This window comes from Mizuhopecten yessoensis, unplaced genomic scaffold (genome assembly GCF_002113885.1).
Source record: "Mizuhopecten yessoensis strain PY_sf001 unplaced genomic scaffold, ASM211388v2 scaffold716321, whole genome shotgun sequence".
Taxonomy (NCBI): domain Eukaryota; kingdom Metazoa; phylum Mollusca; class Bivalvia; order Pectinida; family Pectinidae; genus Mizuhopecten; species Mizuhopecten yessoensis.
The window spans coordinates 88,241-104,816 of record NW_018480058.1 but is presented as its reverse complement, the minus strand read 5'-3'; the positions used below and the strand labels follow the sequence as shown (position 1 = coordinate 104,816).

Here is a 16,576-nt window from a genome sequence, read left to right as displayed (position 1 = left end):
ACGTCATACACCAACAATGGACGGGACGTTTACTTAATAACGTCATACACCAACAATGGACGGGACATTTACTTAGTAACGTCATACACCAACAATGGACGAGACATATACTTAGTGACGTCATACACCAACAATAGACGGGACATGTACTTAGTGACGTCATACACCAACAATCGACGGGACATTTACTTAGTGACGTCATACACCAACAATGGACGGGACATATACTTAGTAACGTCATACACCAACAATGGACGGGACGTTTACTTAGTAACGTCATACACCAACAATGGACGGGATATTTACTTAGTGACGTCATACACCAACAATGGACGGGACGTTTACTTAATAACGTTATACACCAACAATGGACGGGACATTAACTTACTGACGTCATACACCAACAATGGACGGGACATTTACTTAGTAACGTCATACACCAACAATGGACGGGACATATACTTAGTAACGTCATACACCAACAATGGACGGGACGTTTACTTAATAACGTCATACACCAACAATGGACGGGACATTTACTTAGTGACAAGAAGTAGGTAGCACCCTTGCGTATAAATACCATTCACACAGAACCAGCCAATCACCGTAGAAAACAGCTAAAGTACGTAATGTCTGTTATCATGATGAACTACAATTTGAAATAAGCTACTGACAGATTAAGACATCTTCAGGTTTTTTTTATCAAATATATTTATCCTATTTTGCTTGAATCTTCTATTTGAATGTACCTACCGATGCTTGGAACCAGGACTGTTTTTCGTTTGATTTGCTGAAGTAATAGCAATGTTTCCTGAAAGGCACCCATCCCCTCGGACAGCCCCAGCCAGCCACTGAAACAAAACATATCGGACCACCCTATGTTAATTTTGATACTTTGTGGAAAGAGGACATAGGTAATTTGAGAAAATATGCAAATCATTTCAAATTTTTGTTTTTATCAATTTTACTTCTGATACAAGATGTTCGCTGATTGCGTTGTATAAGAAGAAAAATGGATAAAAAATATTGAAATATCACTGAAACGCAAAAACAAAATGCAATGAAAAATATTAGAAATATATCGGTGACACGCTAGGACAAAATGCAATTAAAATATTAAAAAATATCAGTAACATACAAGGACAAAATACAACTGAACATTTGAAAATATCGGTGATACGCTAAAACAAATAATACGAGAGCTGAAATAAGGACTAGAATCAGTAAACAGAAAAATAAAGCTTCGGAAGGCTCAGTGATCTCCGCACCATGTGTGGCATCCGACCTGCTGTGTCCAGACTAATCAAAGACAAAATGTCTGCAATAATCATGACAGGAACAGTGAACATGTCTTTTATAGTTGCAGATACTGAAATCCTATAGAAACTCTAACGTTCCAAAACACGCAATCTCGCTAATTAATAATGATTCAACGTACAATTTGGTAAAGATCCGTATGTATAACACCTATTTAAATTTTCAAAATACCCAAAAATCTAAATATTTTATAAATATTATAGTTTTATTTAAAAAATCCAACATGATATCAAAGCCTCAAAAACCAAAACAAGAAAATGCAGCAAAGCTGCTGGACACCAAATCTGTTTATGCAAATGACGTACTGACAGTCCAACAACCACGAGAGAACGGATCCTGTATACTCGAATTTATTTAATTAGGATTATATAAATGTATTAATTTTGTCGTTCAGAATATTCTGCTCACGCTCACTACCCTTTTATTTTGAACTATTTTTACTCAATAATTGTCCTACAGCACGCAAATGTACAGTTTTAACCGCACGTTTAGGCATAACTGTCAACGATTTAATAATAACGTCATCTTAAGCTTCTGAGAAAGAGAAGCCGGGACATAATATAATTTACATAAAATATCATTTATACCTTTTGTCAAAATCGCAGCGACTTTTGCTAATATTACTTTTGACAATGTGTACCTATTTGACTATTTTTGGATAAAACATCAACCGTCTTCTAGGTTAAAGCGTCAATCTAGTCCCCCGCCCCTTTGGATAATAGATATTACGTCACGAGAATGGTACGTAGACACATTTCGTCACAGCGCTGTTTTTTGTTGTTGTTAACACATATTTTCGTTTTAAACAAGTGAAATACATATATCGTATTGAACGGTACAACCATGAAATTGTCTATTTCTCCCCTTTTTTCCGTCACACCACGCAAATATTGCTACATTAGAAAAACGCGGGAATGTGTAGCGTAGTTTTTGACGCCAAGTTCTGATGATATCATGCTTGACAGCAAATCAGAGAACCATTTTGAATGGACTTTTACTGCAAATTTGCCATTTGCTGCTACAATTTGGTAAAATTTCCAGACAAAAATTATATTTTATAGTGTAGTTATGTAAGAACAATAATGTATTTTGCAATGGTAGACAACACAACCACTTTTCTGCCGTCATTTCATCTAAACCTGAAACTGAAAAACTCCGCAGAGAATAGAATATACCGTTCGGATTATTGGTCACTACTTGGAGTGACGTCTTCAATTGGGAAGATATACTATTTCGTTTATTTTCACTGCATTGAAGATATGGAGAATTCATGATATTTCACTAGTAAAGTGTAATAAATACTGATACCATAGGGTTTACCATCATATTTTTTGTAGACAGTATGCGGCCTCAATTTCCCAGAAGGCTTTTACACACGTAATTTAAGTTCTAGAAGTGTTTACAGATCAAACCCCGGCGGCACCTCGCGCTGCTTGGGTGTTTGAAAAAAAATGGATATTTAGATGATTATTCAAGATATCATTTTATCACACAATGTACTGTGTTATCCAGTGAATATACCCATGTCTTTTTTTGCGTAATAACCCATGCAATATGACCTAGTAGCCCTCTAATTAGTTTTAAGTTTCAATTGTTTCAATTGTGACGTCGCGCCTAGGACAAGTACATGACGTCACAAACTTACGCGCTGGAGTCAAAACGGCGGCTTTTTTCATTTCATTGTTGTATGGAAATTGTCGTTTTACACGAATAAATGCAACTCATCTTGATTATGTGATGAAAAGGATCTTATACTCGTATTCATTTATGAAACTCGTCATAAATTTTTCATTTTAGCTCGCCAGAGGCTCGCTAAATTGAAAAAAGTCTTAGACTCGTTTCATAAATCTCATATGAAATGAAAACTGATGTAAGATTCTATATATATATATATGAGAAAATGTATACATTGTAATACATTTTCTATAAATATGGCGCAAAGGTTCAAACGCTGATCATCAAGTGATCATGACCGAGCACCGCATTGCCGGTCCTTGGTATGTATCGCGCTGCCGAGCGTTGTCCAACGTGGGATACTAACCGGAAAAAGGTAGCTGCTAACTTGATTTCGACAAAGTCTTTATATAAACGAGATCGAAGGTTTCACGAAGTCTTTTTCGAGGAGAAATACCTTGCCCGCCTACACCATATTCACATAGACAATAACGTCGACCACTATACAAACAGGTCCAATTTGTGGTTAAAGTTAGCACTTTATCAAACTTAATAAATACGATAAACGATTAGTTATTTGAAATTTTTGAAAGATTATCATTAAATATAAAACATCTGAAAATATAAAACGGTTCTTGACTTTGGCTCTTTGATAAAAATGACAATACATGTAAAAAGATAAACTTATAAAAAAAAGAAATACAGATTATCCAATTTGTTTTCTCTATGTACTGAAACATACCTTCTGTGACCATGATGGCACTAAACACCAGGGACATCAACAGGACATTCATCTTCGATGTAGTCAGTGGTTACCAAGAGGAATGGGTGAGGAGAAGACGGGCACCTGTTTTATAGGTAGGGGTTACGTAGTCACATCTGGTGAGAGCATTAAAAACACAAAAATGTATCGATGTATGTAAACCATATGTTATCTCCTCAATCCGTGATTATGTTTACTTGTGACTGGTCACATTACACCTGTTGTTGCCAGGAGCCCCCAGGTTTGGTTCGCAATAATACGCATCCCACGTAGATTTATTGTTCAATCGGGAAGATAAAACGCTGAAATCGATGAGGACGACGACGAGCGGCAGGCCTATGTCGGATACACGTTAAATAATTATCAATTGATGACGTCACTAATGGTATTGCTGTGGGTAGATAGTCGTAAACGTGTTTTGCACCTGAACTCTTTCCATAACTATTTAACCTCTTTTAACTGGGAATACTAAATAATTAGATATCACACCGGAATTGGATGGTCTATTTAGCGGCTGTTATTTAGTAATTCAAAAGGATATGAGCAGATAAATGGCGTTTTAAAAAAACCGTCTACGTTTAAAGGTCCGTTTGACTGTCCTTTGTAGAGAATAGGCATCTTGACCTGACAAAAACTCTCTGACACGTGTCAGGCCTATTTTAAACTTCCCTTCCTTTTTAACGAGCTGATATAACTTGTATGGACCAGTAAATGACCCAGCATGTTTGGGGTCGGACCAAATACTCTCCAAGTACTGTTGTTCCCCTGACGTCAACATTGTAAATGGCTGAAAACTCATATATGAAATCTAATTATAAGAGAAAACAATTAAGGACAAATGCATATAAATTGTACACTGATATTTGTATTTCCTCCTTAGAAAAAATGTACCTTACATGGCACTGTTAGAACAGGAAGGCATCCAACAGGACATGTTACAAATCATTATCAATAACAAATTTAATTTAATCCAGTAGATTATAAGAAAATGAATCTACTAATTGTCATTTCAACATCCCACAAAAGTACTGGTTTTACTGGTTTTACTGATTTTACTGTTGCGACACGTAGCATAATTACGACAATGAACCAAAAAGGTGGCAAGTTTTTTATACAAAAAACAGGACATGAACGATTTATTTAAACGTAACTCATGAAAAAACGGTTCGAGTCGATTGCAAGAGCATGGAATTTGATTCGATGTCTATATGAAATAAAGAGGATTAAATTAAAAAACGATTTTAAATCTCTCGAAAAGTTATCGAAGTTATCGCCGGAAGATAAAGTATGATAATAGTTTCATGAATGAGGGCCCTGAAGTGCGATCTTTAGGTATTCCTGAATCAGTTTTGCAATATTTATGTTTTTATAACATTAATAAGACAGTCTTAAACATACCAGCTTTGCATTCATATCATCTGTTACTGTATATACACATTCCTGTCTGTCGAAAAAGATTAAGATTTTATAATAAAAAATACACAGACTTTTAGGTGTTATAACAAATCCCAAATAATATATAATTTGATTCAGTATCATGCACATAGATGTTCTTCCGTATTATACAGTCAATAATGTTTTCAATAATGCTAACCGGTCTTGTTACCGCAATATTTGATTTACACTAAATATCCATTCCTTCCCCCTGCATGTTTATTAAAAGAAACGAAACTCTATCACACCCAAACCATAACCACTCGACTTTATCTTTACTGATACAAAATTTACTTTTAATGATATATTGTAGCAGCATATAAATATGTAGGGAAATGAAACAAAGTCGTGACCATGCTCTGATTTGTCTTTAAATCACATTCTGTGAAAGGATCGACCGGCATTGCATTTCTTCTAAATCATTGGATTTTGGAATAATAATATACAGGACCGTTTATGTCTTTAATGTAATGCCAGTTACATGTGGTTTATACATCTAAATGGGTCGTTGAATGATAGGACAAGGCATTCTCAACGTTTGTAATTTCTGTTGATATATTTTCGTGTTTTCTTAGACATTTTCTAAGCAGAATCAATCATGACAAATAATTGTGTATGGGGTAATACTATTGTATATGTATACGATATTGGTAGACCAACATTGCAATACGGTATACGAGTCTAACGAATCTTGGGTGGCCTGGTGGCGCAGTGGATAGCGCACTCGCCCTTCATCAAGACGCCAGGGGTTCGATTGAAAAGGTATGTGGTCACCTGCCCGTCCACGTTGGTTTTCTGCGGATACTCCGGTTTGTTCCCACATTAAGACCCCCTATTCGCTAACGTCCGGGCTAACACGAGTGATTGGTATAAGTATATATACCTAGCTTGTTTCATAATTGTTGTAAAATAGATAAAGTATATATTCATTACATACGAGTTTTAATCTCTTGTAATATACCAGAATGAAACTCTTCTCCCACTATTAACTAACATCAGTACTACATTCATTGTTTGACGGTTTCCACGAGTCTTAAAGGCGTAGTTAATTGAAAACGTAATGCAAGTTAATCAAGGTGTACATGCGGACATTGAATCTTACAGGAAATAAATGATATATTATACAAAAATGTACGGTACATTAACTAAACTCAAATGTAATGTGCGTACTCATCAAAATGCAAATCACAATGTTTCACAATGAAATAACCCCAATTTATCATATACACGCAGGCTGCTATGACGTGTTATAATCTATTTTCAATACGTACACTGTATGTGTGTGATATCAACCAGAAGACAAACCTGCTATGTATTCCATTATACAACCCGGTCCCGTTATGTATGTGCCATTATAAAGCTGGATGTATTATTAAAAATCCGCCGCTAATGTTGTTTATTCAACTTTTATTGACCCCGCTAAAACTCGTTTAAAAAAATTGAATGCCGTTTAATCAACTTTAAGCAATCTCGCTAAAGCTCGTTTCATAAAAGAAATGTGTAATTTAGGCCTTTTAACATGTTACATATGGGCAAAGGAGCTTTAATGACAACAGGTGCGAGAACACTGGGCTGGCGACATACTACATGGACGATATATGTACACGTATGGAGGGAGCAACAACATTCAAAACCGAGCAATGAAAGTGTATCTTGGAGTGAATAAATATACTTCCAATACTGGTGTCCTTGGAGATTTTGGATGGTCATCTTGTCGGGCAAAACAACACAAAGAAGTTTTTAGACTTTACTGTAGACGACAAAATGCGGATACAGATATTGATCTACATAAGGTGTATATCAGGTGGTCATCTAGGAGAAGGAACTCGTGGGAAGGGCGTGTCCGCAATTTAGAAAACAAACTTAAGGTATTAAATATACTTAACACTTGCGTATCTGTTAAAACCAAACTACGTATAATTACCGGTTCCATTAACGGGAATGACGAAACTTTTTGGTTCTCGAAATCATGCAACGACAGTATTGCAAGCAGCAAACTAAGAACATACAGAAGATATAAAAAAGACAAGATAACGGAACATTATATGACGTCACTTATACACGTCACTATCGGAGCCACCTCGCTTAACTCAGACTCGGTCGTCTCCCCTTAATGTTGGAAACTGGACGCTACAGTAACTTGCCAGTAGAGCAAAGGAAATGCTCTTTCTGCTTAAACACAGTGGAAGATGAGTTTCATTTCCTTTGTGACTGTCCTGTGTATAGTGATATAAGATATGATCTATCTAAAAACGAAGTGAACTCCTTTAGTTATTTTAATGAACTTACTTCAACTGAAAAGTTGTTTTATTTATTGCAGGATAATGCGCTTCAATTTTCGCCTTCTAAAACCTTTTATTCTAAGGTGAGACGGAGGCGGTCGCTTTTAAATGTGTAAATATACAATTGTAAATTATAATGTATCGCAATATTGATTTAATTGTAATGTGATGAAGAAAGAAATGTTTTCTACTATTCTATCAGTTGTTTTTTACATGTAATACTCTATGAGGATATTTAATATGCACATATGCTAGGTCTTCACTTTCATTTTACACATGATGTACATACTGCTTAAAACTTGTATGGACACGCGTTCAACTCCTCTGAACCTTCTTGACCCTAATTAATCGTCAACGCTTCCGTCATTCCGTTCTGTTAAATAAGATTGAAGTGAATTCACTGCAGTCTTTATAACAGCTTTTGTATTTAAGCTACGTTTACGTTTAGCGTCCAAAATCTGCTGTAACTCCTCTTTACAACAAAACGGCCTTCATCGATGGCCATTTTCACTGTTGTCTTTTGGTTCTGAAAATGTGACGTCACGAGCGTTCCATTACAATTAACCGTTAAAGAGGGACGTTGTTTGATGTTTTTTTTTTTAAACGCCATTTATCTGCTCATATCCTTTTCAATTACATTACCAAATAACAGCCGCTAAGTAGACCATCCAATTCCGGTGTGATATCTAATTATTGAGTATTCCCAGTTAAAAGAGGTTACATAGTTATGAAAAGAGTTCAGGTGCAAAACACGTTTACGACTATCTACCCACAGCAATACCATTAGTGACGTCATCAATTGATAATTATTTAACATGTATCCGACATAAGCCTGTCGCTCGTCGTCGTCCTCATCGCCTTCAGCGATTTATCTTCCCGATTAAACAATAAATCCACGTGGGATGCGTATTATTGCGAAACAAACCTGGGGGCTCCTGGCAACAACAGGTGCAATGTGAACATTTCCGCGTACACTAGGCCAGCTTTACAACTTATTATAATTATTACAATGTATCTGTTAAACTTATACTAAATATAAACATCCTCGTGTGTTTACGGACAAGTCCATACCCAAGGCCTGACAATGTGCTGGCTAAGAGTACCATATGTACAATAGAAACGATTCCACGTACAACATTAAAATACACGATTTTAATCTTCTATTTAATTTCAACATCTGAAATCAGAAATGGCCTATCGATTCTATCTTGCTTAAACCTATAAAAGTCAGGCAATTTCCTAAATATACACATATTGTAAAAACATGATGAAGGGGGTTCTTTGACTGCTAGCTCTCTGTCAGACGGTGTGGGGACACGGGCGAATGCTTGAGCCCCCCGGGCGGTCCTCAGTGTGGCGTTTTTACCCATGGGATGACCGCTTTCTATCCAACTATAACGACATGGAGTTGTTCTGTGGAGGGTTTTCGGTAAGTTTATACATTCTTTATGGCGCAGACTTTCATATTTCCACTCCGTGTGTTAGGTCGCGGAATCGAACCCTGATATCTTTTCATGATAAAGGGATTGTGTGGTTCTGATTTATTTTGCAAATCCTTCCTTTATTTGGAGAACGGGCATACATTTGGATGAGCAAATTAAATGCTCATAAGTACTCGGCACGGACTGAAAGGCGTAGACTGTGTATTAATCAATAATAGATATTAAATTTCATGGAATATAAAACAGCACCTCAAAGAAGAAAACATGGCAGAAGAGGCAATCGATATACAGGACGTGATGTCGGGTACAATAGCTGAATACGGGATTCTGATCAAGAATATCATTTAGGACTTTGGTAAAAATAGAAGATTTATATGATTTATACATTTAATACATATACTACAATGTAGTAGTGAACTTCCAAGCGTAACTACAAACATCTGTGGTTGATAGTATAAGTCCTAAATACGCCGAATTCACTCCTACCCTCCGAAAAAAATGTTTCTCTTTTATGTCCTGAATACGCTTGTATTTTCTAATTTTTACAAACAAAAAACTACTAATTAATGGAATAGCTCTTCGTTATTTGGAGGCGACTGGACAACCCTTTAAAAAGTGGTTAATGACGTGGTGCCAGCTTTAAGAAATATTGGACATTCTGTACAAAATCACCAAATTTTGTTTGTATTAGTACATACCAATGCCTTTACTTGTACACCACTTAGATTTTCCTAATTTGCTCCTGAACTTACACTTTGTGAAGCAAGGTATACAATTACATTGCTTTGATTATGATGAGGGGATTCTATCCACCAAAGTAATATAGGGAGCTAAAGGTGTTTTACATGGGGAGCCCCCATCACCACCACGACCCCCAAACACGTTTTCAGCACGTGCCGCCTTCAAATAAATATTGTTTAGCTGTTATTCAAAATACCTTAATAACAACTTCACCACTGTGACCAGTCTGGTTTTGGAAAAAAACAACTTCTGCTAGACAGATTAATTCAGGTGATTGGCAGGTGTAATTTGCTCTAAAACCAGACGGTGTAAGAAAACAAGGTGACAGTAATGAATAGGTCGGAACAATTATTAATCCGCTTTAGTTGGTTCTAGATTTTCGTTACACAGTTTTAAAATAATAAAAATGTTTGACAAAAAACACGATCTGAAAGTAAACAAAATATTAAGTGGCAGCTTGCTTTAGTTTGAATTATCTCTTTACAAAAGTCAAACATGATGATAGCATACCAACACATTGTACCAGGTTTGGTCATTATACATAAGTAAGTTTGTGTGTAAACAGCACAATGTAATTTACACTGACGGTATGTACATTAGTCTGAAACAGTTATCTCATATCATTTCAAATATATTTGTCTGTTGCAATTAACAACAGGATTGGGCACAGGCATTGCCTTTAACAACTCTTGCCATATAGAAAGACACACATTTCTAATATATAATGCATGTAAATTGCAGATGTAATATATTAAGTTTAGGTAGTACACTGAAGGGTAGGCTGAACCAATAAGCCAGCTTTATATATATGTACATAGCAGTCTAATTGGAATATCAGGAATATCAGAGATTTTAACAGGGTAGATATAGTGTTTGTTTAGGGCACTTCAAAGTCACTACACACAGTGCCATATTAACCAGTTACACAAGGATTGCAGGCAATTAATGGTACATAATATAATATGTGGTACAATATGGCTAAAACCTTCCAGATTTTTCTATATCATCCAGGACACAAGTGAGAACAAAAATAGTTAGTTTATACTATATGCGCGTCAATTAGGCAGGATGCCAGTCCATGTGGGGTTGGCATTTGTTCCAGTTGGCGTTCTTGTTGGCTATGAGTGTTGGCAATAGAGTTTTACCTTAGGTATTAATGTACAGTTAGCCAATAATGTATCCTTAAGTATGGTTAGCTACCATAAACAATGTAGATTTTAAATAAAGTAGATAAATAAGAAGAAATTTGACCGAAATAACTGATGTTTTACAGATATTGTGACTCGGCTAAATCTCTGACAGGGTTGAAATCGCCACCATACATTGAGAGATTGAATCTCAATCTGATTATAAATATACATCTGTATTTTAATCAGATTGTATCCCTCTAGATATGTTATTATTGACAGAAGTTTGTCCCAAGTGACACACATTTGTCATATTTCTATAGGCAATTTCTTTACTGTCGACTGATGGTAAGGTTTTTGAATAAGCAATTTTAAAGCACTTTTACCTTTATTTTATACATCAAAGCGTTGTTTTACAGCTATAGTCATCCGACAAGTTGATAATTTGGCGTTGAAAGAACACAATATTATATAAATGTATTTTTTGTTTGCGAGTAAAGCATTCGAACGTGTTTGATATTGAAATTAAAATTCTATGGAATTTCATACGTTTGCGTATATAGTTAGATTGTATTTATAATTCCTAGTATGTAGTCTTATTTTAAGCAGGGATTCTTTAGGGATAAGTTATTGAACCATGTATATTAAATCAGCCTTTCTTGTTTTACAGATGATAAATCACTTTTAATGTCACCAACGTCTCGTCATCTTAATTCGAGAAATGTTGAATAGAATAAAGCTCTGGAGACGTAAATACTTGTAGAATTGAATAGAGCTCTGGAGACGTAAATACTTGGTGAATAGAATAGAGCTCTGGAGACATAAATACTTGGTGAATAGAATAGATCTATGGAGACGTTAATACTAACAGGGATTGGTTATTTATTATAGGATATTTAATTCAAATTATGGGGACAAAGTGTATGATAATGGTAAAATCTTCAATTTCATTGATTATCCTCACAATGTAGGTGTAATTTGTATTCAAGTGCTAACGTGTCTTTGAGATTACACTTCTACTTCTATAAAGAGAAAAGTAAAGTCGAAGTTACCAGTTTTAAAAATATGATTCCAAGACACAGTTATGATAAATTTGAATCTGATAAGTTAGAGCAAAGAGAAACTGTTCTATAAAAACAGTACTTCAGTCAAATGCCTGTATTCATGAGTCGTGTTATAAAACAAATCTAGAAGCTAACCTATAACCGAACAAAATCTGTTATACTTAGATAAAATGTGTAACAAAAAAAACTCCTCGTCTGTTGCCTTTATTGGAGAAAGTATCCATTACTCTGTAAGAAATGATAACTATGCAAGTTACTACAATTTAGACTCTCTTTTGCCATATCTGATAGTTTCAGCAGAAAGTTCAGTACAATCACTATACTAGCACCAAACTTGACGTCACCTTCACTTATCTGTTTATAAGGCTGATAAATTGTAAATTGAATATGTTGCATATATAGCTCAGATGTTTTTCCAGAGCAAGTATTGTTTATAGAGCAACTTATCATTGTAGATATCCATGTGAAAATGTTTATTACGTACATTTAGAAATGCAGTATTCATTCAGCATAGACTTTGACATAAAATAGTATTTTATTAAATCATTTTGCTTTTTCTCGTAACAATATATACGGTGTAAATGTATTTTAGGAAAAGGCGTTAATAACTTATATGATTGGTGCTTCATCCATTGCTCTACGTTTGGCAAAAGTCAATTTGAATTAGAATTTGTACCCAAGTATGATATTTACCTTAAAACTTTGGTGTGCTGTGGTGATAACTAGGGCATCGACTAACATGTATCCACTTAGACAAATCTAGCAGTAGTCCAATGGATGATGTACTTCTTTTCTTTTTTTTAGTACAAGATGTTTATTTCAAAAGAAATTAACATACAAATGAAATCAACATACAAATGAAATAAACATACAAATGAAATCAACATAAAAATGAAAATAACATACAAATGAAATCAACATACAAATGAAATCAACATACAAATGAAATTAACATACAAATGAAATCAACATACAAATGAAAGTAACATACAAATAAAATCAACATACAAATGAAATTAACATACACATGAAATCAACATACAAATGAAATCAACATACAAATGAAATTAGCATACCAATGAAATCAACATACACATTAAATCAACATACACATGAAATGAACATACAAATGAAATTAACATATAATTGAAATTAACATACAAATGAAATTAAAATGCAAATGAAATCAACATACAAACGAAATTAACATACAAATAAATTTAACATACAAATAAAATTAACATACAAATGAAATTAACATACAAATGAAATGAAATTAACATACAAATGAAATTAACATACAAATGAAATCAACAAACAAACGAAATTAACATACAAATAAATTTAACATAAAAAAACACCATACAAATGAAATCAACATAAAAATGAAAGTAACATACAAATGAAATCAACTTACAAATGAAATCAACATACAAATGAAATTAACATACAAATGAAATCAACATACAAATGAAAGTAACATACAAATAAAATCAACATACAAATGAAATTAACATACACATGAAATCAACATACAAATGAAATCAACATAAAAATGAAATTAACATACCAATGAAATCAACATACACATTAAATCAACATACACATGAAATGAACATACAAATGAAATTAACATACAATTGAAATCAACATACCAATGAAATTAACATACAAATGAAATTAACATACAACTGAAATCAACATACAAATGAAATTAACATACAAATGAAATCAACATACAAACGATATTAACATACAAATAAAATTAACATAAATAAAATTAACATACAAATGAAATCAATATTTGACAGAGTTGCAAGTCGCATTCATCGTAAGTTCAGCGGAACATTTTGACCGTGAGCTTCATACATGTAGGTTTAAGTAGAACAAGAGGTTAAATAAAAACATCCTTTTTTGCTTGCTATGTATGTAATAAAACCAACTGTTAATTCCTTATATCTATACATCTCTAATCAGGTGTATGAAATATTTTTTTATTTACATGTACAATAACATCGTGAACACCCTTTCAGGCAGGAATTATATTGTATTCATATATCTGAAGTTATTTATTCGGAACTTATCGAATCTATATCTATGTTACATATCACGATTCTTTTGAAAGTAAAAGCCCTCTAAGTCTGTTTTATATAGGTACTGAACGCATTTGTAAACATATGTAATCCTTTGTGGAAACTGAGGTTTAAATTCATGAGTTGGTTTATTCCGTGACGGTAATACGTATCATGGACAATGCTGTCGTAACATACTGTTACAATGTCAGTCTGTCACATTAATGTTCATCTCTCTCTAGCACGAAATACAGCAAACTAGAGTACTTAAATTAAGTCTATTTGTCCCTTAAGCAGTTAACATTTGCTCTTCTGAGGTTCAAATTAACTCCAGGTCTGATTTTTATCAGGTTTTTGTAACATTCAGAAAATCATGATCAACTTTTACAAACTTTTTCAAGCGTTAGATCTGCAAACATTGGTAAACAAAAATGAGTGTTTTTCATTAAAAAATATCTTATACGTTTTTACATTTTCAATCATTCATTTCATTACAAATTGAGAACATGTCATCATTGTTGAATCTCTCTTCTCCAGACAATGGTGAGTAATGGCGGGAAATGTGGTACGTGTGGTGACCCATATAACGGGGAGCGTGAAAACGAGGCTGGCGGCAAATACGCAACTGGGTTCATCGTCCGGAACTACGAAAAAGGGCAGATAATCGATATCACTATTGATCTCACAACTTCACACATGGGGTTCTTCGAGTTCAAAATATGTGCCAACAATGACGTAACAACACCAGTAACTCAGGACTGTTTGGATAAGCATGTTCTGAAATTTACAAACGGGGATTTAAAATGGCCGATTACAACTATATACCGGGTTTTACCATCTCAAGCTTCAGTTGCCGCCGGATATGACGTGTGATCAATGCGTCCTTCAGTGGCACTATAAAGCAGGTGAGATGGTTATATATGAAAGGTCGTTATTTACGACATAGGATATGCAAACTTAATCAAAATTTGTCTTATTTGGTGATTAAATTACAAAAAAAGATATCCTTTAATATTTTTCTTATGAATTATATTATATAATGAATAACATGACGTCACAATTAAAATCTTTTCACGGAATTCAGATATCAACAGACACCAATCGACATGCTGTTAAAATGAAACAATTACAATTTCCATCTCGTGTTGGCAGGTAACAATTGGGGCGTGGATGAAATAACTGGAGAAGGGTGTCTCGGATGTGGTGACCAGGAAACCTTCATTAACTGTGCAGACGTTAGCATATCCGGTACTGGAGGTCCAACTTCCGGACCACCACCCAAACAGACGACTACAACTGCGGAACCAACAACCCCAGCACAGACAACTGCACCGCTAAGTCCAGAATCCACTTCCATCTCATCACCAATCACGACACTGTTGCCAGGTAGTAGCTCGTGTCTGGCTGGTTACAGGACGCGTTGCCGGGTTGAGGGAGTATTTGACGAGTGTTGTAACACTCTCTGCCACAATCACGCCTGCAATTCGGCCTTTTGTACGTGCGACTGTGTTCCGGATATGACGTGTGAAGGCATATGTCCCTTAAGGAACTTGCTATTTGCCGATGAGTATTGCTATCATCACTGTCTGGGAGGCTGTCCCGAGTTAAGTAACAGTTGCTTGTGTCGGTTGAGTTAGACAAACTATTCAAAAGCACGAATATTATGTATACATACATATAGTATGCCGCATAACCCTTGACACAGTTACCATTACAGCTGCCATTGAAAGAAACCATGTAATATACTCAATCTATAATCAAAACATGTTGTTTGTTGTTATTTTCTGCTACCAATAGTAATAACAACATTTTTTCCAAATACTGCAAAATCTAGTGAAAGCACTGTATAGTCAACGCCACTGTACGGTCTAAATATGGAAATATATTATGTAATTCATGTTCATAGAAGAAAATAAGTCAAGTCACTATTATAGTTAATATCACTTGAAAATAGCGTACGAAATACAACGTGGCGAATGTCTATATCATTTTGAACATCAATACAGGAAAACATCCTTCAGGCGAATTGTTACAATGGGCGACGTACTACGTATACGTACCTATTACATCCTCGATACTCCAGGGTTTACAATCACTTCTGATCTCTGGTCCCCTGGAGTATGTCATAGCAGAATTAAATAATTGATTGGTCTCAGGAAAACAACTGACCGATCGCTAGGCTGATCCCTGTCCTTTAAAGGTTACAGAGGAACAACCCCGAGTTCAAATCCCGTCAATTTTACCGTTACGCGACTACGAGATTATTTTGATGTACAGAAAAAGGCTCAAACTAACTTGTCTTTTTGTCTCATTCACAAAACTTCCACTGAGCCTTCTGTTTTGCTTTAATATATTCCAGGTGTGAGAGAGCAAAATTGAGCGTAACCCCTGGAATATCGAGGATGTACATGTACCTATCATAGCTACGCGTTCGATATGTTCTGTTCATGAAGAGACTGTAACACAGGTTAATGTATCCGAGCATTAGTTTAAGTAGACAGCTTTTATATGTGTACAAATGAACAATTCAACATACAGCTCTTTTACTTGTTGTATGTTTTAAGTTTTATACAATGCGTTTTAACACCATCGATGAATCGGAAGTGGACGAAATGGCAATATGTTTAAATAAAAATTACCTTCTATGGCCGTCCGCATTG

General features: G+C 34.9%; 2 protein-coding genes and 1 pseudogene across 2 annotated transcripts in view; 2 read left to right on the top strand and 1 right to left on the bottom strand.

Moving 5' to 3' along the window:
• The window catches only part of LOC110443033 (putative uncharacterized protein DDB_G0282133), a 2,615-nt gene extending 1,876 nt beyond the window's left edge, over nt 1–739 (top strand). Inside the window, exon 2 of the mRNA XM_021486982.1 lies at nt 28–739. Within this exon, the coding sequence (XP_021342657.1) occupies nt 28–561 (534 nt within the window). The 3' untranslated portion in view covers nt 562–739. The remainder of the gene's footprint in view (nt 1–27) is intronic.
• LOC110443034 (perlucin-like protein) overlaps nt 1–3,841 on the bottom strand; it is a 7,388-nt gene extending 3,547 nt beyond the window's left edge. Inside the window, exons 1-2 of the mRNA XM_021486983.1 lie at nt 3,734–3,841; nt 754–851 (exon numbers count right to left, since the gene is read on the bottom strand). Of these exons, the coding sequence (XP_021342658.1) occupies nt 754–851; nt 3,734–3,785 (150 nt within the window). The 5' untranslated portion in view covers nt 3,786–3,841. The remainder of the gene's footprint in view (nt 1–753; nt 852–3,733) is intronic.
• Nucleotides 3,842–8,774: 4,933 nt separating this feature from the next.
• LOC110443040 lies at nt 8,775–15,657 on the top strand (annotated as a pseudogene).
• The last annotated feature ends 919 nt before the right edge of the window (nt 15,658–16,576 follow it).